The sequence below is a fragment of the Phasianus colchicus genome, chromosome 4, assembly GCF_987193195.1.
Source record: "Phasianus colchicus chromosome 4, bPhaCol1.hap1.1, whole genome shotgun sequence".
Classification (NCBI taxonomy): Eukaryota; Metazoa; Chordata; class Aves; order Galliformes; family Phasianidae; genus Phasianus; species Phasianus colchicus.
This window is the reverse complement of record NC_143439.1, coordinates 1,709,785-1,735,617: the sequence shown is the minus strand read 5'-3', so window position 1 is coordinate 1,735,617 and position 25,833 is coordinate 1,709,785. Positions and strand designations below refer to the sequence as shown.

General features: G+C 42.4%; 1 protein-coding gene across 5 annotated transcripts in view; it reads right to left on the bottom strand.

The window, feature by feature from the left end:
- The window catches only part of TMEM131L (transmembrane 131 like), a 67,699-nt gene that overhangs the window by 41,022 nt on the left and 844 nt on the right, over window positions 1-25,833 (bottom strand). For 4 of the 5 annotated variants that reach the window (XR_016465702.1, XM_031614266.2, XM_031614264.2 and 1 more), the window contains 2 exons: window positions 19,826-19,869; window positions 180-251 (listed from right to left, as the gene is read on the bottom strand). Coding sequence is in view for 4 of the 5 variants with exons in the window: in XM_031614266.2 (XP_031470126.2) it covers window positions 180-251; window positions 19,826-19,869 (116 nt within the window). In the remaining variant the exon portion in view is untranslated. Of the gene's footprint in view, window positions 1-179; window positions 252-19,825; window positions 19,870-22,218; window positions 22,270-25,833 lie in introns of those variants that run through there. The other variant, XM_090138406.1, reaches the window with a different exon arrangement.

The following is a 25,833-nucleotide window of genomic DNA, read 5'->3' as shown; positions in this document are numbered from 1 at the left end:
AAAAGTACAGCAAGGTGCCAAACATAATTCCAACACCATGCCAATTGCTTACTATCCCTCTATTATTTTTTTTTTTTTTTAAACAGAGAATCTTTGCTGATGGCCTCAACCTAAATGACAGTAACAGCAAAGCTGTTCCTCCCCACTTAATTGAAATAACAATAATGGAAGATACTCACTGCATTCCAAAATGCAGAACTGAAGGATGAAAATGTAAGGCCTTCCCATTTGGAGGCATTTTTGTTGAGAAACTGAAAAAAAGGACACAAGAAGCTGCAATTAGTATTTAGAGGTCACAACACTACTCATAGTGCACATATCCACTATACTCTGGGCTCAGTCTTACTACAGCACACATTGGTGATGCAGAGCTGCTGAGCACCTCTGCCCATGGCACCCCCACAGCCCTGGGGATGGGACGGCAGCTGCTTCTGCCCTGCACCCTGAGAGGGCTGCTGTGAGCCCCCAACTGGCCCCAAAAGCAGAGCTGCTACATTCTTCCTCCAGCTGCTCACAGTCCTGCCCGGTAGCCGGCTCCCAGCACCTGCAGTGCCCATCAGCACCCAGGAAGCAGTGCCAGAAAATAACCGGAGAGCCGTGTGCACTAAATGGCACAACCTACACAAGGAAAAACCTACTGCTTTTGCAGGTTTGATTTTCTTTTGACAAGACATTGGGATGGAATAGGGAAAAATGGCAGGCATTCTGCCTATCGCACCCAAACCCTCTGCTATAAAGAGAAAGGGACTGGTCCATCAACACCAGAAGCATAACTCTGTGTTATCGCATCTCTCCAAACGAGCTGGAAACTGGCAGGACGCTCTCATGCACCAACCCCAACAACCAAGGCCCCCAACCAGATCTCAACAGTGCATCTGACACAGAAAAACGTTTCAAAAGACAAATCTATTAAGATGCTTAAAAACTGAAGTCACTTGTAAAATAGAACACTTACTTTAAAATAAACAAACAAACAACCTAATCTCACAAATGGATTCACTTCAAATTATGCCAAAAAACCTCTGTTGGCTGCAGACTGTATGCCCAAAAAAGTACATACTTTCACGAGAATGTAACAGGCCTGGGAATGACCCACAAATATCAGCCTAAGAATGGAAGTCTTGAAACAACAAACGTGGAGATACTGGGTTTCTATCTCACTGTTTTTCCACTATCATCCACTAGCCAGGCTCCACTCCTCTCCCACTTCTCAGGCTGACCGACAGAGCACCACTCTGAAATTTCAGGGAACAAACAGTCCGAACTGGAGGGAAATGGGGAAAAAATGGAAGAGGGGAAAGGAACTCCTGACAGCCTCCTGCACACTGACAGTAACAAGCTGTGAGATCTTAGGGCATCCCATTCCCTCTGCTAAGAATTCCTCTAGGTATTCACATGTAGGGAACAGGACATCAGAGGGACACAGGACTGCCAGTGTTTCGTAAGGTTTGAGGGACATGTTGGTGTTCTGTTGATGTGGGACTAGCCAAGGGCTTCCAACACAGCGATGCTAATCACACATGTGCATGAAGTGCTGCTAGATAGCAGCTGAAAGTGTTTTAACCTTCCTTGAGTTTTGTTATTCTTTGCTACTACTAGAGGAGATCAGCAGACAACCAGGTCAGCACAACTTATTTGTTAAATACTTGCAGTCCCCAAAATGAGTATTTATACATAATACATACTACTCACAAACATTTCCTCCAAATAAGCAAACAGGTTTTCTACCCATCCTCCACCCACATTGAACAGAAAAGGAAATCTTGTTCCAAAGAGGTATTATTCATACTTCACTGGCCACAGTGAACACAAGAAAAGTGTTTCCATAAAACTGTAAACAGAAGACCAAGTCTACTCTGAAGAAATTATCTTCTTTTAGAAAACATTCAGAAGAGTCAATCCATCTGACTATATATATATATACACACACATATATATAAACATATATGAATCCTCATACATGGACAAATGGCAGCTGAGCTGAAGTTCAGAGCTCACTGCAAGGATTTTTACTGCATTTTCTTCCATCAATTACTCCAAACCTTCCTGTTATCCTTCTTTCTTTAGCTGATAACTTCAGATTCTACAATTACGATGTCTTATCTGATAATACATACAGCAACACCTGTAGTTGGGAAAAACTGCACTTGTGAAAAGTGGCCCTTCCCATCCTTCCTCTCATGCCCTTTGTTGATCGCAGATAGAGAAAAAAAAGGGGGGGCATTTGATTGTTCTTTTTTATCCATGTGGTTGTGGGAAGCAGCAGACAAAAGGGTCAGGACTCCTTAACATGCAAGAGGTCCTTTTCAAGTGATGCTGATCAGACAGTATTATGGTTTTTTTTGTTTTGTTTTTCTTTATTGGTTTTTTTGTTTTTGTCATTTTTCCCCAGTATACTCATAGAAATATAATCTGACTTTTTATGTTTGGCATTTTGGCATTTCATATGCTCAGTGTTTGAATTTTACAACCTACAGGGATGAGGCTCTGAGATACAAAAGCATGTATGTACCATAGAGGAAAGTACAATTCATATATGTAAACTGAAACAGAGAAACGAAACTTAAGAAAAAACATTTTCAGATCGATTCTAGATTCATCCCCCAGACAAACAAAAAGCAGACAGAGGAGATGGACACATTAACAGAACCCAGATATTTTCAACAGAGCTGATTACTGCTAACAAAAAGAAAGTATTCTGATGAATAAATAGATTTGTTAATTAAGGAGAAATTAACGCAGATATGGTAACAGACCACAGCAGACCAGGAGCAAAGCTCTGTTTGTCAGGTCACCTCGTCACAGAACCATAGAATTGCAGGGGGTTGAAGGGACCTCAAGAGATTGTCAAGTCCAACCCACCTGCCAAAGCAGGCTCCCTAGACCAAGTTGCACAGGTAGGCATCCAGATGAGTCCTGAATATCTCTACAGAAGGAGACTCCACAATATCTCTGGGCAACCTGTTCCAGTGCTCTGCCATCCATACCATTAAAAAGTTCTTCTGCATGTTAGTATGGAACTTCCTGTGTTCACGTTTTAGGCCATTATTCCTTGTCCTACTGCTATGCACCACCGAGAAGAGCCTGGTTTCAGCCATTTGCCTCCCACCTCCTCTTAGACACCTATGAACACTGATCAGATCCCCCTTCAGTCTTCTCTTCCCCAGTTGTTAGATCCAGGTTAACCAGCACCCCAAAAACCACGGGTGATTTATTAAAAATTAAAAAAAAAAAAAAGTCCAGCAGATAAAAGAACAAAAATAAGGGTTTCAAGCACTGAAAACGTAGAAGGCAAAAAGCCTCTGTTATTCTTAGTGCTGCACTGTTGAGGGAGGAGGGGAAGGACTGACTCACTGCCTCCACACGCTTGGGGACAGGCGATTCGTCACCAGGATTCCTTTATAGGCTTTGTGAGAGTGCAACAATGCCTGTGGGAGAAGACTGCTGCTTCACAGACACCAGGGAGTACATCCGAGCAGGGATGCCAACACAGCATTACCACCATAAAACTGCTCTGCCTGCATGCCTGCTATCTTGCATCTTTTGGCTAAAAATAGGCAAGGAGAGCTGATCACTGATAAATCAGTGGACTGGACTTGACAACTTCTCTCCAAAACTAAACCCTGTGATTTATGGTTGGAGTCATGACTTCAGGGGGCAGTTGGCTCAAGCAACAAGCAACCTTTTTTTTTTTTTGGCCAGCTGAGTGGAGCCGAGCCTCCTTGCCTCCAGTTCTCCACAACCACTCACAGCTCTTCCAGGCAACTTTTGCCCACTTCACCACCTAGTCCTTTCCTATATAACTCTGCAAAAAGGTTGATATAAGAATTATGCAGAATAGCCATTGAAGCCAGCAGTGCTTTATTTTCACTTACTACAAAACCATACTGCATCAAATTTGTAATCATCAGGAAAGTGCTCACAACAAGATGTAAATATAAGAACACCAATTTACTTTTTTCTCCTCACACCTAAATAGACTCCTTGACAAACACCCAAAGATAAACGCAGTGTGATAAAAATTAGCAAAAGAGCCATGAATAACTCTAGAAGAGAACAGTTAGATGCAAGATGCTGTAATAGATATCGTGGTGAAAAGAAAATGTTTTCTTCTCCAGATGTGTGCGTGGTTTATATTTGAGCAGCAGCACAATAAAGCACGTTTAACAACAGAATAAAATTATTGCCTCCCGTAAATCAATCCTCGATTTCTGAAACAACTGAAATCTGTACTAAATTAAGAAATGAGTTCACAATGACTTCGGTTTATTTGAAATTGTTTTCTGAAACCTTTTCTTTCAAAATCCCTCAGCCACCCAGATTTCAAGCAACAACCAAAGCTCTCTAGAGATGCTCCAGATGTAGCCTGTATTTTTTAGGCATCTGGACAGCCTGCTTCAACAACATCAAACTAAGAACAGGGATTCTGAAAAAAAGGAAGAGTAGTGCCACACAGCAAGTATTAACAACACCTTCATGCTGCTTCATTAAGCCAGGCTTCCCAAGTGACTATAAAAACCAGAGGGCAGAAAAAGTCCTGAAAGCCTCAAGCAGAGGCCAGGGAGGGCACCACAGAGGCTCCTCCAGCTGTGGGTATGGTTCAGTCACTCTTGCATGCAGTGAGCACATGGGCTGTGCAAATCAGGTACTCAGGCACCACAGGCATAGATCAAACCTGTGACTTGTGGCCACACACACACACACAAAGTATAGTTTCATTCAGGCAGAGATACATCATTAGTTTTTTGTTCTGGACGTTCAGCCCGGGCCCACTTGTTTGATGTGCATTTGAACATTTTCCTTGGAAGTATCTCCATCGCTGTCAGCAAAGCCGGAGTATCTGGGCAGGCAAAAGACCTACTACCTTCATTCTCCTTTGTCTTTCTTGCAGTGAAACAATTGCCTCTTCATTTTTGCAACAGTACAGAAAACCACCTCTAAGTACCTAATGAGGATGACAACTATCTGAAATAAAGCCTGTAATTCACCTTATTTCCTCTTTCTTTGTAATCTAGTTTATTATCACCAAATCTATCACATTTACTTTTATTTAGAGTCACTCACCTAATGAATCGGTGGCTCCCTCAGAAGACATGGCACTCTCAGTGTTTTATCCTGAATCACTAGGTGCTGGAACATGGGAGTTATGAGAAAATATTGTTGTTCAGCTCTTTTTAATGAATGCTTCTACTCCATGAGTATGTGAAATAAAAGCACAAATCCCAAAGGCATCCAAATCAGTTGGTATTGTTTTTCAAACCTCAGAGGCTTTTAGCCAACTTCATGGGTTTTTTCCTTCCTTCCTCAAGTAAAGTTGCCAAAGCCTTCAAAAACCTAAAATTGCTTGCAGAGCCCTGGTTAGTTCTTCAAAACCTAACACTAAGGTCACATAATTTTTAAGATGTTAACTTATTAAGACAGATATACAAGAGTATTAAGACAAACTGACCTGGAAGCACCCTGGTCTGGACTACAGGTGAAAACAGATGTTTTTTTGAAGAGTGCTGACCCCTCACAACTCAAAACTGTTCTAACAGGAGTTATGGGCCTGTTATAATCTCTGTTTATCCAAGCTCCAACCCAGAGCTTGTAACTGAAAACAGCACCTAGAGAAAGGGAATGGGCTTTTGCAGTGACAACACAGAGCTTTCGAAGGCCAAGCATGACCCGAGCTCAAAGTCTTGCACTGGAGCATCACGACATTTAGATGACCACTCTCTACCCAGATTTCAAAGTGCCTCACTGAAACTAATCAGATTTTACAGCACACTCTTGTGAAGGAGGAGAATAAAATAATCTTAAGAAAAGCAGAAAGTTGGTCATATACTCACCTACATTATACCTAAGGACAAGGAAAGTAAATTTCTTTCCACAAACTTTTCCATGTCACATAGCAAAGTATTCAATTATGCCCTTCAAACAGTAACGCAGCAGAAGGTTTTAGTGATATATACTGCTTTTAGGTATCAACCTGTACTAATATAAATACAGGAATCTAACGATGACAAAGAACCAAGAAAATAAAGTACTAATTATATCATACCAGCCTCAATTAAATTAATTTCATTAAAATTAGCAATGAACTCACTTGCTGTTTCTGCAGAGTGCCTACAACAGGAGAGAAGATGTTGAAACTCAAAAATGAACATTAAGGAGGACCAATAACAGTAGAGATTCCAGTCCAAATAAAACTGGCCTTTCAATGCATCAATTGCCATTCTGTTTTTACTGAATTAAATAAAAATCACTTCAAGCACAATCTTATTCAAAAAGGTCCCAAGGTTCAGAGCCAGTTTCTGTCAGTTCAGCAGCAATGCTACTTCAAACATTTCACTTTCACATGCAAGAGCAATGCAACACGTATCCCGCACGGCACATCTTGCTCTAGCCTGAGAACACAGGGGAGGTTATTGACAGAAAACCCAAAGGGGCTGCAAAGCTGAGAGTAACAGGAAGTTACATTCTTGTCAAAAATCATTGCACCCAACCATTTCCCTTTTCTATTTACAGTTGCAGCCAAAAAACTTCCAACTTGACCAAAAACATTTTAAGTTAGAACAGTTCAGTAAGATGTACAAAAGAGCTCTATGGCTCCTGATAAGTTTGACCTGCTTAATAATTAAGAATGCTAATCTTCCTACAGTAGTCAACTCTTGCTGTTTCTTCATTAATCCAAGTCTTCTGATTTCCTCTTGCAATGAATGAGTACAGGCTTTTAAGACAGCTAAGATTTGTATGACAGATCTTAAGGCCAGTAAGAAAACTTTACACTGCATCTGGTAAGCACTAAAAATACCCTCCCTCCCCAAAATGGAAAAAAAAAAAATAACAATGGCTAAAAAGGAAACTAATCAAAAGCAAGAAAACTCAAACCTAAGACTTATATAAATAAATAAATGAAAACCCGCTTCTAACTTACTCCCTTTAGCATGGAGAGTGCAACTGATAGCATCTGTCCCTCAAAAGAAAGCATGAAATCATTAAGCTCACACGCCATACAAAGCTGCAAAATCCAGCTTTGACACCAGAGTGGGAAACATCAGCCTGGACTGCGTGTTTTCTCTTTTGTCAATTTCAGCCCTAATCTTTAAAAAAAGCAACCTTTAAGCATAGAGCTTTAAGCATAGTAACTTCCCAGGGGCTAGAAAGTAGATGATCTTCAAGGTCTCTTCCAACTCAAGCCGTTCTATGATTCTATGAAAACAAACATGTTCTTCTTTCAAAATCCATTCACCAAACTTCTGCTGGATTAACACACCAAGCCCAGCTCTCACTGCTATCTTAATTTTAATTTTACAGGGTAAAAGGTCAGAGCTGCTGCTGATTGCCACAGTTAATAAAAGTCTTAATTCTCTCCCCCAGCAGAAGAAACTTTATGCAAGACCTTCTCAGGTACACGGAAGCTATCCAGAATTTAAACAATATGCACTGGCTTCCAAGAATCTCCAATTTTTCATGTCACAAAGTAGCATTTTCACAAGCCATATCATACGATCATGGAAATACAATTTAAAAGGAGAAAGAAAGGAAAAGAGAAAGGCTTCACTTTTCTTTAAGGTACTTTAAAGCACAATGCCACAGTGAAATTGCAGTTACACAATCTTCCTTTGCTTGCAGCAGGCTCCAGGAGCAAGGGACAAACACTGCGCTCCCATCCCTGGGGCCACTATGATACATGGGGGAAAGCAAAAGATAAGCACCAACCAGTAACCAAAAAGCATCACAGAAAAAGCAGCTTCATCCCCAAATCACCACCTCTCCATCTCATAAGAGCATCACCCTGCTCTTGGTTCTCACTTCTCCCAGCCAGGATGTGTCATACCCTTTTTGCTCCCCCTCTCCTTGTTTCAGTGCCATTCCACAAAGCTTTTCATCCTTCAGCAGTAGCCTACCAGACTGTCTGCCATCTGATGGAGTCAACACATGATATTGATCACGCCGGACATGTATTTTCTACAGAAATACTGTATTTTTTTCTTACAAAGAACCTTTTAGATTTTAATAGTAATAAAACATTGAAGACATTTGTTCATGTTTTATTAACTCACTGCACCTAGGCATTTTCATCTCCATCTGTACGTTTCAATACTCCAGCCACCTACACCAACCATCCAGCTAGAAGCTTTTCCTTCCCACAGAATCACCAAGGTTGGAAAAGACCTCCAAGATCATCCAGTCCAACCGTCAACTTATATCCAATATTTCCCCACTAAACCATGTCCCCTAGTATATCTAAATGTTTCTTGAAACGAGAACCAGCTCCCCATACACAACACCGGTTACATTTCCAAGCATCCCTATCTGTGGACAGAAAAAGGAGGAAAGCCCCCGCAACGTCAGATCATTTCCACATTCTGACCATGGCATCATGAGGACAGCCTGCAGAATTCCCCTTGCTGCACCTTCCAAAATACCCAGCTTGTGCATCTGTCTCACATCACCAGCACTCTTGGTCAGGCATGCAAAATGAAATGCCACTTCCACCATCTAGTGCTATTAATAAAAAGAAGCATTCTTGGTATATTTGTGACCTGCTCCTCAGTACTACCAAATATTTATGCTCTACTGAAGTGCGTTGTTAAAGAATAAAAAACAGACAATACGAAAAAAATTATATTAGAAGATCCAAATTGGCAAAATCTCAAAAATTTCAGCACTACTAGGATTAGTAGTTAGAAAGCTTATTGCAGAAATAGGGTCCTTACAAAACATCTGGAATGCATTGAAGCCAATGCAAAGCAGACTATATGCCACTTTCTTCTGGTGTACACAGCATTGCAATTTCCTACTATTAAATAAAGGAGAACCATGTGAAACACTCCCTGTTTCACAGATTAATTAACAGAACGTCCACTGCCAAAAAACTCCGCTATGTTACAGCTGGCACATGGGCTCTGATGCCCAACCAACATGCACCCAGAGCCCTGTCTGCTTCCTTGGGTACAATAACTAGTGTGTAAGGAAAGGGAGAAAAATGAGTTGGAGAAAAAAAAAACAGCAGGAGGTCAGCTTTTGATATTTTGCATCAGTTAAAAAAATACTGCAATTAAGTACTATATTAAGACTTTACCTCCCCTAGATTCTAGTATTTCCTCCTTTATTTCAAAACCAAGGAGCTAACCAGAGTTCACCAAGTTAAAATGTCAACCCATTGCTTTTAACCCCCCATGGTCAATAAAAAGAAAGGGAAAAGGAACAAGCCTCTGCAAGCACAGCATTTTCACATGTGGCTCTGAGGACAAAGATCCGTAAAGCTTTGCGTCTTAATGACCCTCATAAAGCATACATGTGCTTTCACTTAATAAAATGATGCTCTTCACTTCTGCACTCTTCAAAAACTTATCTATTTAAGTTGGAGCTTCCCAAGCTCTCCATGTCAGGGAAGGCTACTACTCACAGACCAAGGACTCCTCTGGAGTCCAAGGTCATCTTCACCAGCTGACATGCGCTCCTCTCCCTGCTCCCTTCTCTGAACAGTCCCATGTGGGAACTCCAAACACACACACACACACACACACACGGAGCAACAGAACTTCGAAAGAACAATCTTTGATGGCTTTGAAGACATAGCTTCTGTCAGAACAGTGGCAAAAGGATAAAGAAGAATCAGGAAGCATGAGGTGCTGCCCCAGCCTATGGTGAGCAGTAGACAATACATGGCATTGTAGCTACCACCACATTTATTTATTTATTGACACCTCACCTTACCATTCCACAGTTTGTAAAATACAGCAGAAGACATTAACAGCTTACAAGGATGAAAAACACCAAGCAGGCCTGAAAACGTGGGGATGGAGGAGTGCGCTGGTGGTTGTTTTAGAGCGTCTACATGAATCTGGAGGACCAGACACTTATCCCAGCAACACTGGGACCACTCACAAAGGGCAGCAATGCCCCCTTTTCAGAAGGAGAATTTAAATGCCCCAGAAAGTAGGTCACCAGCAGGCCACAGAAATACCTAAGCAGACAGCAGGCACCTCACGGGCTGCAGGCAGCTGCTTGCAGCAAAGGCTGTGAATAAAAGAGGGAGCACATCAGGACAGAAATGGGACAATAACTATTGAAGAAAGGCAGTTAACAGCAACAAAGAACATAAAGCACGGGTCAAGGAGTAGGTCAAGTGCAGGCCCTTCAAATTTCCACGCTCCTCCAGTTGCCAGGAATCAAAATTTAGACACAAATCAGTGATGCACATGGCACAAAGCACTAACAGGCAAGCAAGCACAAAAGCAAAACGAGCACATTAAAGCTACGACCTGAAAAGAAGCTGCAATATGGACTATGGTACTGCACTTCATAAGGGCATTGCAATACATCACTGTTCCAATCCCATAAAAAATACAGGAATTACATGTTCATGCTTATTGGATTAGCACCTTCATTCTTGCTTTGTTCAGGTCTTTACCTTTTTTTTGGCAGTATGTCTATGGTACAGACCTTAACTGCAAAATGTCAAGCCACAACTTCAATCAGTAAGACAATGCAATTCAATGCAGAAAACATCTGCAGACAAAACTTTTTATTCTGATCAGTGCAACATGATCTCCACTGTCTCATTACTGTTCCACTTTTTAAGTAGAGAGCAAACAGCACAGTAATTCTTTGCATTAATCTCAGCAAACACAACCTGATCTGTCAGAAGGACATCTAACATCCACAGCTGCTACATTTCATGCGAAGCACACCTTCATATTCTAAGCAGTGGCTTAGCAGCAAATCAGGCAAGCATAATACATGAACTTTAAAATTACTGTTTTATTTTCTACCAAATAACCATTTTTAATGAATTATAGCGATTTACTATCAAAGAAAACTACTGTATCATGACAAATAGTTCTCCAATAAAAATCCATGTTTTGTCATTTATGCCACAACCCTCTCAAGACTCAGCTTGACTGTGCACTAACAACTGCTAATGCTTTTCAAACTGAGAGAGATGCATACAGAGATCCCATCTGCTCATAAAACACCCAGTCTACAGAAGGTGACAACCGCTTCTAAGCAGTCCCATCATGGGAATCCTTGAGACCATGGTGCTCTTGGGTGCTCTGAGTATAAGAAACTTGACAAAAAAAAACCAAAAACAACAGTGAGAAGGTTTGAGAGCCTTCACACATCTTGGCAATTGCTTGTGGGAGTGGCATCTTTTATCGAAGAGCACTATGGCTATGGAGTTGAAAGACACTGTTGAACACAGGAACCTCGAGATCTCAGACCCCATGCAGAGGATCCTCCTGACAACACAAAAGCAAGCACACATCTGTTTTTTCCTCTCTCCAGTACTAAACACATCGCACAGCCTACTGGCTTGGAGTTAAATAAGTCTCCAAAGTCCCTCTTTGTTCTAAGGGTATCCCCAACTCGCTGCTTAGCAAACAAGGACCCGTGACCTAAATACCAAGGAATAGCATTCAAGTCCATACACTAATATGCATGTGGCCTAACTTTGCTATGATACATGACTGCCAAACCCATTTCTGTTCTCGTTAATAAGAAACAAGCACCCACAGCTCGATCACTGTATGGAGCTGCCTAATCCCACCCCAAAGCCCATGTGCTGCCCATGGAGGAATGCTTCAAAGGTGCTCACAGAGGCCAGAGCACCAGGGGAAGTAGGATGCCACGTGGCCATCTCTTGACTTAATTTTGATAACCAGAAACTGCAGAAACAACTGAAGCAGCTTTACAGGAAAGGTCAAGACCTCAGCACACCAACAAACTTACATTCTTTGAAGTATTACTATTTGGATCCACTGCTTGCCAAACAATGTCAGCTTTTAAATAACTTTGTAGGAGTTGATCACAGATATTTGAAATGACTCAAAACTGGTCTCTAAAGCTACTGTAAGTCTGAGACTATTAAGAACAATCCCACTTTGGAGCCTCTGGCAAAGGAAGAAGACCCCTTGTAAATCAAGAGGGGAACTGCACTGCAGGACATAACTGCATTCAAAAGGCATAAGGAGGAACAGTAAAATAACAAAAATTATTAACTTTTCGCTAACTTATGCATAAGCATTCACACATGATTAAAAAAACAGCTCGGAGAGTCTCAGAAAATAAATGTATATGTGCTACCAACAAGGCAGAAAGTAGCAGAGAATAAAAAAAAGCAGAACATAAACTGCTCACCTGCTCACTATTTTGTCCACTTTGCAAAGCTGAGACTGCCTACCCATTTCAGTTCAAAGGTAACTTTTTATTATTGACACAAGGTTGCTGAGATACATGAAGAAGAGACTATTCTTCATTCTCTCAAAGAAAATCACTAGTTCCCAGAGAGAAACTTTACGGTAGCGGGGGACAAATGACCTACCTACAAAAAAAGAAATACTGAGAATGTACATAAGAATGTCAGACCAGTTTTGACTAAAGGTCACTTTCTTCTTTACATATGTCATTCAGGTTTCTGAGAGTCCTTCTAGTCTGTCTAAAGTTGGTGAAGTTATCGACCCACTGATGTACAAGCCTCTGCAGGGGCCCAGTCAGCTTCAAATTTTAGGACCGCAAATGAATTGAGGTCACGTATAACAAAGGCTCAGCTACATTACTGTGACAGTCACCATCCCACAGTCTGAAAGAACAGTTTCTGAACAATCTAGGCTTAAAAAGCAGTGAGCTGTTTTCTGCATTTCTCATGTTCGCTGAAGCAGTATGCTGTTGTGAACAAACACCAAACAGAAAGTTCAGCTCCTATACAAACGCAAGAAAACCATGAATCATGGATAAGACACTTTGCACTTTCAACAGCAATGAACATTTTACACTATTTTAACTTGCTCCTTTCTATTTCCAAGGCTTTACAGCTTCTTCATGTGCTTTCACAATGCTTTACTGCAAAAGTTGGCTTTTAGCATGGTAACGACACCTATTATCCTGGGCTTGAAGTGTCTTTATTTTGATGTCTGTGGATCTCCATGTGGGTGAGATGGCAAACTACCAACCACTATTGGCCAGGTACTGCAGCAGATACCTCATACCAGACCAGAAGCCAACAAGTTCACGAAGACAACCAGAGGGCTATCTCCCACCATCCTCTTGGGGAACAGTATTCCATTCTCTCTAATCTTCCTTCATAATTCTGAGGGTAAAATTTCACAGTGATTGGTTCTGATTGAGAAATTGTTTTGTTTAAAACTTACACAAGGCCCACCTGTTCTCCAGAAAACAGAGTCTGTTTTGCATACCCCTCCACCCCCCCAAAAAGGCACTGCCCCGAGTTGTCATTGTCTAATTGTATTTCCACTGCACTTTCTAAAAGTTACCAAGACAAAAAAAAAAAAACACAGCCTTATTTCTACATCACTTTGGGTTATAATTTATAACCAAGACTGAACTGGAAGTGGCACAGATGAGCTACTTGTTTTGATTTTCTGACTGTGTTTCTACCTATGTTGGCACAGCAAATACCAGAATTACCAAGAAGGGTCCTTCACCCAACTACCTACAAGTGACGCCACTCAGACACACTGCCGGGGTGGGAACTCTGCTTTTCCAGGGCACATTTCCTCATCAAATTAAATAGGTGAGCTGCTAGAAGCTAGAGTTGTTTTGCCTCCGACTGTCTAGGAAGATGAGAGGAAGGTAACAGCATTGCCTGCAACACTTCACCATGCCACACAGAGATATTTCAGGTAACTTTATAGTCAGCTAAAGAAATCAGGCAAACATGCTGGTGCTTATGATTCAAAAGTGGACTCTGCAAATCTCCAAACAAGCTGTTTTAGTTTTCCTGCTTTGTAACGATTTCCCAATCCGTAACAGCAGGAAAACTAAAACTCCAAATAATTATAGGGTACCCATTTTAAGACTGCTGACAATGATGAATTATTCCAGATGTCTACCTTTTAACTGCATAACAGTGTGATTACAATTACTAAGAATAAAGCTCTCATAAAAAAGAGAACTAAATGGCAACTATTAGGGAAGTAAAACTAATTGAGTAATGATAAACTTATAAGGCTAAGTATGCTGTGTCCTGCTGCCCACAAATCAGAAGGATTATCTTGAGATTAATGAGCATGTGAAATCATTGTAGGTATATTAAAATATAAAAGTAGAAGTGTAAGAGGAAAGTTCTTACTCTGAACTACCTACAATACAGAAGTAACACACTGGCTAAGGTGACACTGAGACTATGATGATTAAGACGATGACAAATGTGCCACAGCAGCTGTTTGCTTTCACTTTTTTTCCCTCTCTCTCTCTCTCAGCACACAGTGCCCTCCTGTCCTCTGTGACAGCAAGGCGGTTCTGCTGAAGCAGAAGGCAGCCCGGTGTCTCAGCAGCACTGGGGAGCACCAGCAGAGGGGGGGCTGCATGCCATTCCAAATCCACCCACACATGTTTAGGCACAACTACGTGAGCAGCCCATGCCACCACTCCTTCCAGCTTCAGCACCAATACCAAAACCAATGGAGCAGGAGGCCCGGCACCCTTGTTCCATATGCTCAGATAAGGCTTGGTTGAGCTCTAAAGAGTGTGCATCTAGAGCAGACTGTCCCAAAGTACAGACTACGTACAGCTTAGCAAAAGCCTAAAAGAAATTAAAATGGTGTACAACGAGGCTTGGGCATGCACACCTTCAGCATTCTGTTCAGCAGTGGGCAGTGTGAAAGAAAGGGGGCAGGTGGGGGAGGCTGCAGAAGAAAACAGAATGACGGCAGGCAAAAACTAAGGCAAAGAAGTGCTTTGAAAGCAGAGTTGTCTTCTGATCTGACTTATAGAGCTGCCGAAGACATGGGACAGCACACAGACAGCAGAGAGGGCAAGGCAGCCTTGCCATGTGGCTTGGAACTACAGCCATCCCAGGCCTGTACAGGAAGCATGAAGAAACAATGCCGAAAGTATGGAAAAGATCTGTGGGAGAAACAAAGCAGGAAGAGGAAATGAGGAAGAAGCTAAAAGAAAAAAAAAAGACAGAATTCCATAAAAGCACAGTATTTCTGTTTTGACTGGTTCATTACATGGGAGAGAGTTTCCTTCAGCAGCATATATCCACTAGTACAGCTTCCCTGCCTGGCCTGAAGCACCACAGCTGCCCTGGGCTGCAGTTCTCATTTTAGAAAGGGTTGAAAACAACTCTGAAATAAACAAGAAGGTAGCTGACACATTTAGTGTGGGGGGGTAAAGCATGTCTTTCACTCCCTGTATCAGGAGACAAGCAACAATTGCAAAAGAACCCATGTTTTGGAAGGAGCAACACACACAAGGAGCACAGCTGTCCCTAACAGCACACAATGCGAAGTTCATCAAGGCAAAGTTCATCAGTGAATGAATTGAAACTTATAAAATGGAGATAAAGAGATTAAAGCAGCAGGAATTCAGTATGCCACCCCAGCCATGCCTGACAGAAACCTAGGAGAGTAGGAGTAATGCCAATAGTTCCTTCCAAAACAATTTTCTTCTTCTTCATCTACAAGAGATTCCTTAACTCTGTTGACCTGCCAACAATTTTTTTAAACTTACTATTATAGCTTCACAGGATCCCCTGTGTTACCTGTGAGGAATGCAAAGACAACAGGTAGGTGTGTGTTTCCTACTTCCACCTGTAACAGTTACATAACATTCAATTCTTCATGAACCCAATAAAGCTTAAGATGACGGGTCCCCTGGTGTTTTGGAGAAGTTGTAAGTAGGATGCAACAAAAGCAACATATCAATTAAAAACAAATTTAACCAATATCAAAATGCTTTTTTGGTATAATTCAGTGAAAACACCCATTCAAAGCATACTGCAGAAATATATATCCTAGGAAAAGCCCACAACAATTTTTTCAAATACCTGGCTTGGGGAAACAGTAAATCTAATGGGAACCCAAATGGTTAGTGGTACCGGAACTGACGCTTTGGCTGAAAACACTGTTTTAGAATGGATCCTTTCAAACCATTTAAACATCATACCTCAACATTCCCAGGTGACTTTCCAGCTCTTCATTTTAATAACTTTCTCAACTTTGACCTTAGTAAAAATGCTTAATAAGCAAACACCACATTGAACAGTACTTTGTATTTGGACACTAGTTTTTCCCCTTGCTGGAATGCCTTTCTGAATTCTGATTCTTGATGATCTTGAAGGTGTTTTCCAACCTGAGTGATTCTATGATTCCATGAGTCTATGATTTGCTTTGATAAAGAAAAAATAAAATCAATCTTCATTGTTTTCAGTACAAAAAAAAATATTAAGTTGATCCTAAATTATTTTTTTCCTGACTTGAGCACCAAAGGCAAATATCTGGCACACAAGGTTTATATCAGTTCCATGCCATTACTTTCCAAGAACTGGACTGTCAAATTATGGCACTAAGTCATAGGCTTTTTTGAGGATGAGTCATCTGGGTAAGTTTTTAGATTTCCAAAGTGACTTAACAGATAGTAGTACCAAACTCATCTGTGCTTCTGAACCACAGAATGGATGAAATTGTCATTAGTGAGAAACTGCTACACAGAAATTTGCAACGTGAAGTATGCTAGTTCCCAGACAAAGCACTGTACCTTCACCTCCTAAGTACCTGCAGGAGCGCTGACCATGTAGTTTTGCAGTTCTGTACCATGACTGCATTGTGGTCTCAGACAACCAGTACACCCGGGACTTCCCAGCTGTTAGCTTAAATCCTTCCAGATTACCAACTTTATCACACCTCAGCAATGTTAAACACTTCACTGACCAATGTCAGGAAACAGCAATGTGTCAGTACGCTACTCCTTTGTTATCTTTACTTTCCCATTTCCCCCAGGTCTAAAACACAGATAGAGCAAAAAACCGTGAGAGAAGGACCAATCCCACTGCATGATCAGGAGAGGTGAAAGTGCTGAATGCCTGCTGCAACTCTGGAGGCTGGAGCATTCTACTAGCAAGAACCCACCTGAGATGGATGGTGCATATCAGGTGCACACAACAGCATTTGCTTGGCTTGTTTTACTGAGTGCAACTTTATTTGGACTACTGCAAGTGTTATTTACTATCTCAGCTTGGAAACTCAATTCCTCAAAACAACAGATGAAGAATGTCATCAAAAACTCTTTTCTTCTGGTAGCTCAGTGTCTGTTTTCTTGAAGAGGAAAGATGATTCAAATGAACCACCTGTGCACATCACTGAACAGTACTGTAGCTTTATCTGTGCCTTTTGACCTACTCTGCTTTAGCATAAGTGCTTTCTTTATTACTCTTAAGTCTTCAAATCTTGTTACTTCCAGCTATGCTTTTCCTCAGCACAGGGGAAAGAGAACCTTTTCTGTCAACACCTATCACCAACATTCTTCTAGTATTTTGAACCAAAGTTACCCTTCCAGAAGGCATCTTTTCACCGATGACTTTCAAATGTAAGAAAAACCTTAAGGAAATGTTTTCTTTTAACAGGTTAGACCAAATGAGCATGACTCAGTCTCTCAAACACTATGGCTTGAAGCATCCAGCAAGGCAAGTATCTGTGGTCCAGTACTTCTTGCTGTAGAGCTTGATCCAGGGAGACAGAAAGCAGAGGAAAGCAACCTATGGTAGCATCCAAGCAATACAAAGGTTGGGAATTGTAGACTGGATATCAAGGAGATGCTAATTACGTTATTCTCACTCAGGGCAATTGCGAACCTATGGACCTCCAAAACAACCACTTCCCATTCACCTCTGGAACAGCTGTTTGCAAAAAGTGGTATTTTGACAACAGTTTGTCACTTCCACACAAACTTCTGTATTTAATCAAGGCATAAGTGATGCGACAACATCCATTCCTCTAGTGCAATCACACAAAAACAGCAGCAAAGGAAGACCACCCAAAAAGGAAGATCCCATGATGCACATAGAAGGAAGTTGGTCAACAGACTGTTAATGCTTTACCGTTTTTAAGTAGGTTAACAAGCTCCCAAGAGAGCCCATTAGCCTAGAATTTAAAAGTGAATAAAACAGCGTTTTGGGAAGAGACCTTCTCATTCATGCCCCAAAATGCTGAACATTCTGCTTTCTTCATCTCCAGGGAAAACACTGAATTCTCTGTTTCCATTAATTTCCATTCACACTTCTGCTTCCAGATCCTTTGCTTCAAGTGCCCTGGGGAACTGCAGCATCTTTAGCTGACTTCCCTAGGGCATGTTGGCAGACAACGAGATGGGAGATTGTGAGAACTCATGTTTTGCTGCTTTAAGAAAAGGAAATCCCCATGACTTCAGCACACTGTGACATAAATCAAGGGAATCAAAGTTAATCTGGAAAGAACCTAGCAAGTTCTAGCCCTTCCAACAGATTTTTGCTAGGTCTTCTTCATAACATTCCTTCATTATAGGCACAGATCGGTGTTTACACACTGCAACAAGCAGAACTGTTTGAAAGGTGTGCACAAATCAGTACGTGTTTAGGCAAGTTTCCTCAAGCATTTAGTTATGACAACAGAGGAATGTTTCCATCCATGTAACAGTGAGCCTTAGAAGCTGCATTTCCATAAAACATGCTGATTTTTGGAAATGAGTAATTACTAGAGTCTTTAAGCATCTGAATGACAAGAAGTCAAATCATTTTTTCCTATTTCTCAGTAACCACCTTAAGCACAGCATTTGAGGCTGTTGTCTTCTGATGACATCTCAAGAAAAAGAGCATGTTTAGGCACGTAGTAAAAATTATGCATCAAAACCATACTAATCCCCAGCAGAAAGATAGAAGGTTCTGTATTTATGCGGGGAAAATGCCAGCTTTCAACAGTTCACCCACCCTCCTTTTCTCAAAGCGGAGAAAAAATGATTCTTTTTCCCTTCTGCAGATATGAATCAGGGGATGTAGCTAAGCACAAACTGTCAGCGACACCTGTTAGAGGCAGCAGTAACACTCCCACCTCTTTCTATGCCATTTTGTCATCTCCACACAAACAGGCCACAAGAGCTGATTCTGGGTTCAGAAAAAAAGCCTCCTGATGAGGCAGCAAGAGGGGGGAAAAAAGCTCTGTGAAGAAGCATTCCAGCACAGAACTGGTCAATCGCTGCCATCCCTGTGCGCACCCCCGCTGCCAAATCCCAGCAGCACTTGTGTTTTATCAGATCTACTCGCTCTCAAACCTCAGCTAAGAGCAAAGACAGGAGATAAATGAGAAAAGCATTTCTGGCTAACTGCAGCCGCCAAAACGCAGTGGCATTACATGTTTATTTTAAGTCCTGTGATCTTTGTGACTGGCATGGCACAGAAAGCTGTACCCACATTAACGGATATCAAAGGAAGGAAGTGTTTCACTGGTAGATGTCCAAGCATTTTAATCCGGACACTCAGAGGAAACAAAATGTGTATTCAAAAAACGAAATAATCTGCAATGCTATTTACCCAACACCTTAAATAGAGGAGGCCTGGTACTAATAGAAACAGCAAAGCTGAAGGCCACGTTTCTTAACACTTTTATTATTTATCTGATTTCAAAGAATGAAGTGGACTATTTATTGTTCCACAGCAACATAATAAGAAGTCTTCAGCTTTAAGTTCTCCTTATCCTCCTGGTACATGTTAACACTCTGAGACTACTTACGTTTGCATGTTCTCGATCTCAAAATTATCCTCTCATTTAAAGAAATGAATTATAAAATATACCATAAAGCAGAACTGATTAAGTATGGGATTTTTTGTGCATGTGTATGTGTGCAAATGCAATGAAATTTAACACAGCTTAGAGATAAAATAAAGAGAAACAGACGCAAGAGGCCATTTCAGCCTCATATGTGCTGCTTTCTGGATTTGATAACAAAGTAACATCAATATTAGAAACCAGTAAGTCACATGTATTGAAAATAATATGTATTTCCAAAAACAAAAAAATATAAGTTTCAGTACTCTTGTTTTCTTTTGAGTTTTACTTACCTTTGCTCTTCTGGATGCTCTTCTACATCCTCCTCAGAATCAGCCTACCAAAAAAAGAGAGCACTTGGTAAGGATCTCAGCATTAATACAGCATGCACAGGACATACGCACTATTTCTAATTCTGCTGGTGTTGGACTACTCTGACTTGTCTGGATAAGAAAGGAAAAATCTGAAACTCCTTCAGCAATCCCTTTGCGATCCAAGTAAGGTGGATACTGGCCATTTCATTTGCGGTCTCAGCTCATTTTGCCAAATAATGGGTGAGTTATCATGGCTATTCCATTATTTTTTCAGCCATTGATTTAAAAGACTTAATTCCCATTTATACAAATGCGTCCCTCCAAAATTCTGTTCACACAGCCAATTCAAGTCTGAAAACATCCACCACCTCCAAACTACAGTTGGCGACTTCCACCTTCCAATTACGTTCCCTGTTCAGTAAGCGTCATTTCCAGATCTGAGAAGACGATGCAAAATGCCCTAATGTTCAGGCTATGTGGTAATGCCAAAAGCAAGTGCAAGGCAGCAAGTTCCAACAAAGGCATTCAGATCCCAAATACAGATCTTACCAGCCATCAGTAAAACACACAAAAATTGGAGGGAATATAAGCTGAAAGCACAGCTCAATGGTTGGACAAAGGTAATTTCCAAGACATGTAGGAAACAAATGGTGCCAGCTTGCAGCTCACCACTGAACACTTGGAGCTGCCTACAGAAATGAACTCATGCACTGGTTCAATAAGCTCCCTGCAGGAAATCCATTTAAAACAAGCAGGTAACTGTTTTCCGGACCAGTTGAAATTTCCAGGAGAGCTGTAGATATATTTCAAAGCGGAACACATTACAACAACCCAATCTGTGCTGATGAGATGAGGTATGATTTTAGGGAGATTAACATTTTCAAGAATAGCTTTTCCGGCTCCTGCAGGAGCAGGCAGTAGTTCCGTAAGACGCCAGGTATGAACTTTAGCAGTGGAATAGTAGGGGAAAAAATAATCCACTTTAAAATTAAAGAGCACACCTTCCACCTCTGAGAATCGAGCCAGCCCTTGCCCACTAGCCTCTCCCGGTAAGGCATGGCGCAAAGACACCATCTGTTCTCCAGTTCTTCCAAGCTCCCAGTGCATTTCCAGTACCTCTGTACAATGCTGAGGAAAACCATAGGGCTCCTCACCCACCTCTCCCACGGCAGGCTGGCAACCTATCCTCATCTTAAGTGGCTTAACTCTCCCTTAACATCTGTCATGCACTGGAAACCTGGGACTGTCGTTATGGTGTTCGTTCCTAATCATCATTACCTTAGTAATGACTACTACTCTTCAAATTTTATTAAGCAATGATGAAGAAAACCTTCCCAATCTACAGTTCAGTCACAGCATGAAAAAACAATTGTGCAAGAAAAAAATAAATAAAACCACCCCTGATTTTGAAGCACACACGCCAAGCTTCATTTCCAGCATTCTCCAGCCTTCTTCCCTCCTCTCTATACAACAGTCTACACATACACTTATACTGAGGATGTGATTTTTTTTTTTTTTTTTAAAAGAACACACAAAACCACCAAAGCAAGCAAGGCTTGCCCAGCTACAATACTGCCAAACAAGTACTACAAGGGAGTAGTTCACAAGGCCAAAATGCAGGCTGCAGAAGCCTATCCTGAAAGTGAAATCTCCCCTCCCTCCAGACCTCATCCTGAGTGTGGGCAGGTGCTTATCTCATGCCCTGAAAGAGCCTCCCTCATGGCACACAATGCGTGAGAGCCTGGCTTGACAGTTCCTGCATAAGCTGCATGGCCAGCCCATCTTAAGTCATATCAGCAGCATCCAGCAGCTGAACTGGGAGGCTGCATGGGCCTTTTTACAGCCCAGAGAAATAATCCCCACCCCAAGCCCATCTCAGACTTTCACACAAATTGTGTGCCTTCAGACAAGCCCTGCTTTGAAGTGGGTGACTCCACGTATTAATTTGAGCATAGCTGATAGGATGTGCCACTCTGAATGACATACTACAGTGCCCTGTATCACAGGTACGTATACTAGATCAAGGTCTTCACCAGCTTTCAAAACCAGCTGAGAAATTAACCTTGTTACCCAAAGCAGCACCAAAGAACTGAAGACAAATCTACTACATGGGTCAAAAAGAAAAAAAAATCTTACATACCTAGACAGAACCTTTATAACAAAAGCCCAGGCAGCTCTGTATTTCCCTCGTGTCTGTAACCAATTAAGATACAGCAAATACTGGGGCATTTGCCTCTTTCTCAAAAATTCAATACCTGAAACATTATCACAGTATCTGAAATAAGCAGTCACTGTAGCTTCCTAAGGACCTGCAAATAAATTCAGATGTACTCAAGCCATTCCAATAAAGAACCACTTTGTTCATGTCCTACCTGCAGCAGCCAAGGAAAGCAGAAAACCCACTGCATCAGACATGACACAGACACTGGGGAAAAAATAAAAGGAATGTTTGGTATCTATATTCCCTTTGATGACATTGTCATTTTTGATCATGATAAGGCCCAGAAATAGCCTTCATTATTTCTCTTAAAAATGAGATCATGGCACTGAGGAACACAGCTCAGGGGAGTTAAAGTTCTATGGTTCTCCATCGGTATTCCTCATCACATCATCATGCAGTGCACTGGGAGTTAAAGAGTGGAATATCGATGGTGGGGATGGGCTGGGGCTGGATCTGGTGATCTTAGTGGTCTTTTCCAAACTTAGTGATTTCATGAGCTACAACAAAACCACTGAATGCCCTTCTCCATATTTAATTAACCAGTTCACCACTGCCCTCAGATTCTCCAGGTACTTACCAAAGGACTTTCTGATAATCTTGCCACAATTCTCCAGTAGCTCCTTTCAGTGGTGCCCACCATAAATAACAGATGGTATTCATTTTTTGTGGTCATGAAGACTGGAAGGCCTGACTCCCTCACAATGCTCCCCTTCAAGCTCTTTCTTCCCCTCTTTAGCAAAACAGAGAAGGGCTTGAGTGTCAAGGGACAAAAGGACTTCTGAGCATTTCATTTAAGTTAATATTAACAAGCTACAAAAAAGCCAACCAAATCCGCACAATAACAAGAGTCTGAATAAAAATCACAACTGCTCTAACCAAGGCTTTCTCACTTCACGATACTTCCTGCACCAAAATCCCACTGACTTTCCCTTCATCTACCAGCTGTCAGGGCAGGCAAAGCTTCACATTTTTCAGCAATTAAAGAACAACTAACAGGAAGCAAAACCAAAATCCAGCCACCTCAGAGACATTTTACATCATCACACTATAAAAAGGAGGCTGAGGAAAAGAAGGAAGAGAAAGCAAGAGCTCTGCAACCATGCCATGCTTGACACCAACTTTGTAGAGAAAGGAAAACTGAGCCCACAGGGAATATCAGCAGTACTGCAAGCTGGGACACTGCATCATTTTAAAGCAAGAAGGGAACCCAGGACAAAGTCATTACTCTTGGAAGAGGACTGGTAGAAGCATGCTAGCTTCTCCCTGGCTCACGTACTCCATTATCACTCAGGCTCAGGCATGGCACTACAGTCACAGCCAGCCACCAGCCCACCGCTCTGCAGCCAAACTGCAGAGAAAGCCAACGCTGACATTAACAATCCCAAGGAGAAGGAAAGATATTAAAAAAAAAAAAAAAAGGAGGAAAAAAAGGCATGAAGCTACTTCTTACAGGATGGAAGTTGGGAGGGGGCCCACGAACAATGAGAGGGAGGCAGAAGGAAACAGAAGGTAGAGTGAGGAGGGTGGAGGCGTGCAGGCCTCGGCGGCTATGCTCCAGCGAGCACACATGCTGCGCAAGCTGCAGAGTGATACTGTGAGATGGCTACAAAGACTGAAATGCCTCCCCTTCCCTTTTAGCTTGATGTCTTTATTCCGCTTGCAACCTTACAAACAAAAGCAGACACAGGCAACTTGGCAGCTGACTGGGCAACTGAATGATCTGACTGCCGTTCTTAAATGCTGCATGCAGCAAGAAACGCTCAAAATTGCTATGTCACAGACAACTGATGATGCATCGAAAATAAGATAATAGTGCAAAGCCACTACAGAAAGGAAAAAGCATCAGACAGCACTGACAGGCTGCCAACAAAAGGCCAAAAGCCTAGGCAGACAAGGCAAGTTCATCTCTACCCTGCTCAATGCTCAGGACATGCAGGCAGGATAGAGGTGCTCTGGGAAGGCAGCACACATGGATCCCTCCTAAGGTTCTTCCCTTCTGCTTGCTACTGTGCTGCACCCATTTCCTCCCACCTTCCTTCAAAACAGAAGAGGAAGAACTTGGTCAAGGAACCGGGACATTTCCTGCACCCAATGCCTATCTCTAACCACATGGAGACGTCTTTATCAAATAAGGTCACCTACTGACCCAAGAGCAGGGAACTGTTCATTTCAGCAGTCCCTCACCTTCCCAGTACACGGCCACCACACTGGTGCAGGGACGCTGGGCAATAACCTGCTGGGTGTCAAACCGGGAAAGCCTGCTCTTGTGAATGCAGCAGCTTCTTTGGAGTAGCAAGTCAGATCTCTGTTTCATGCAGAGCGGCTATCAACAAGCAGCAAATCTCCAATGAGTTTCACCATCCCTCCAGCAAAGGAAGGGAACTCAAACGTTACCAGGTAAAGTGGCTGTCTGAATCAGAAGAGCCCTGCTCATACTTTTGCCAAGCTCTGTACTAACCAGAGGGCAGCAGAGCTATGACAATGAACTACTTTCACTAGCCAAAACCCTTGAAACAGAGCAACGCCCCTTCCCTCAGGAGCTCAAAGACAGCTACAAATAGCAACAGCAGGCCAGCAGCACTGCTCCACACTGAGGAGTCTATCCCCACATCTACAGGGACGGAGAGGTCTCCTTCTCTCCTTCCGCCAAACGGAAAATTCTGAGAGGTGCTAAGCCAAAGCCTGCAGGGGAGTAGAAATGTGAGCAGTAAGACTGAGCCTGGAAGGTTGAGTTTTTGTCCTAAAACTTACGTGAGGAACCCAGGCCCTGCCACCATTGTTCAAGCAGCAGATCACTTGATCACTTGAACAAGGCAGATCACCAGGCAGATGCTGTTTGAGCCTCCAGCTCTGAAGAGAAAGCGATGCAAAGCAGCCTCTGCACCACTAGCGCTCACAGATTCTCATTCACCTGGCTTTTACTGCCAGTGCTGCATTTCAGCAAGCCTATTGTGATTTTCACTTCTTGCTCTGTCATAACTGGAACTAGATCTGTTTGCTTTCCGGCATATCCAGTGCTGCCTGTAAAACAACAAAAGATCAGCCTTGGCCTTTTCACTGCCTCAGTGGTACAGCAGGGTCATGCACTGAATGACACCAAGCTCAGGAGCCATTCAGACCCAGTTTAGCCACAGCCACACCAGAGCTCATCTCTGTTGGGATGCTCAAACAAGAAAGCATTTTCCAAGAGGAGCTCATGTTTCCGGGATGTAAATGTGATGTAATCACTCCTCAGCGACGAAAAGTAACTATAAACGACTGCATTACATGGTCCTACACTCAACGCTTCCTAGTACCAAGGTGAGGACTTGAGCAAGCAAAGGGCAGGTTTGCCGGGCACCTCTGGCCATGGGGACTGCACCTCCTCTCAGCATCTAGCACATCTACGCTTCTGAGTAGCACTAGGCACGTACTGAACAGTAAAATACATTAACTATGGAAAGCTGGGCATTCAGCAGGCAACACCCAATGCCAGCTAGCTTTGGCACAAAATGACAGTTCTGCTGCATTCCCCTACGCTAGTGGCTACCAGTGGTTGAGCACCAAGCACCGTATAATAGCTCCAGAGAAAAGAATGGCTGTGCCACCCCCCTCAAACAGGAGATGCCCCCAAGGACCGCTGCTCCTCAGCTCCCAACCTGCTGCCGCACAGCCTGGCTGTGCAGAGCTCAGCGCACAGCTGGCTCCCTCAGTGCCCACTGAGTGCCTCCAGTGCCAAAAGCTCTGCCTCGCTGTCAGCGCTACTCCCTCTCAGGCCCGGCCCTGC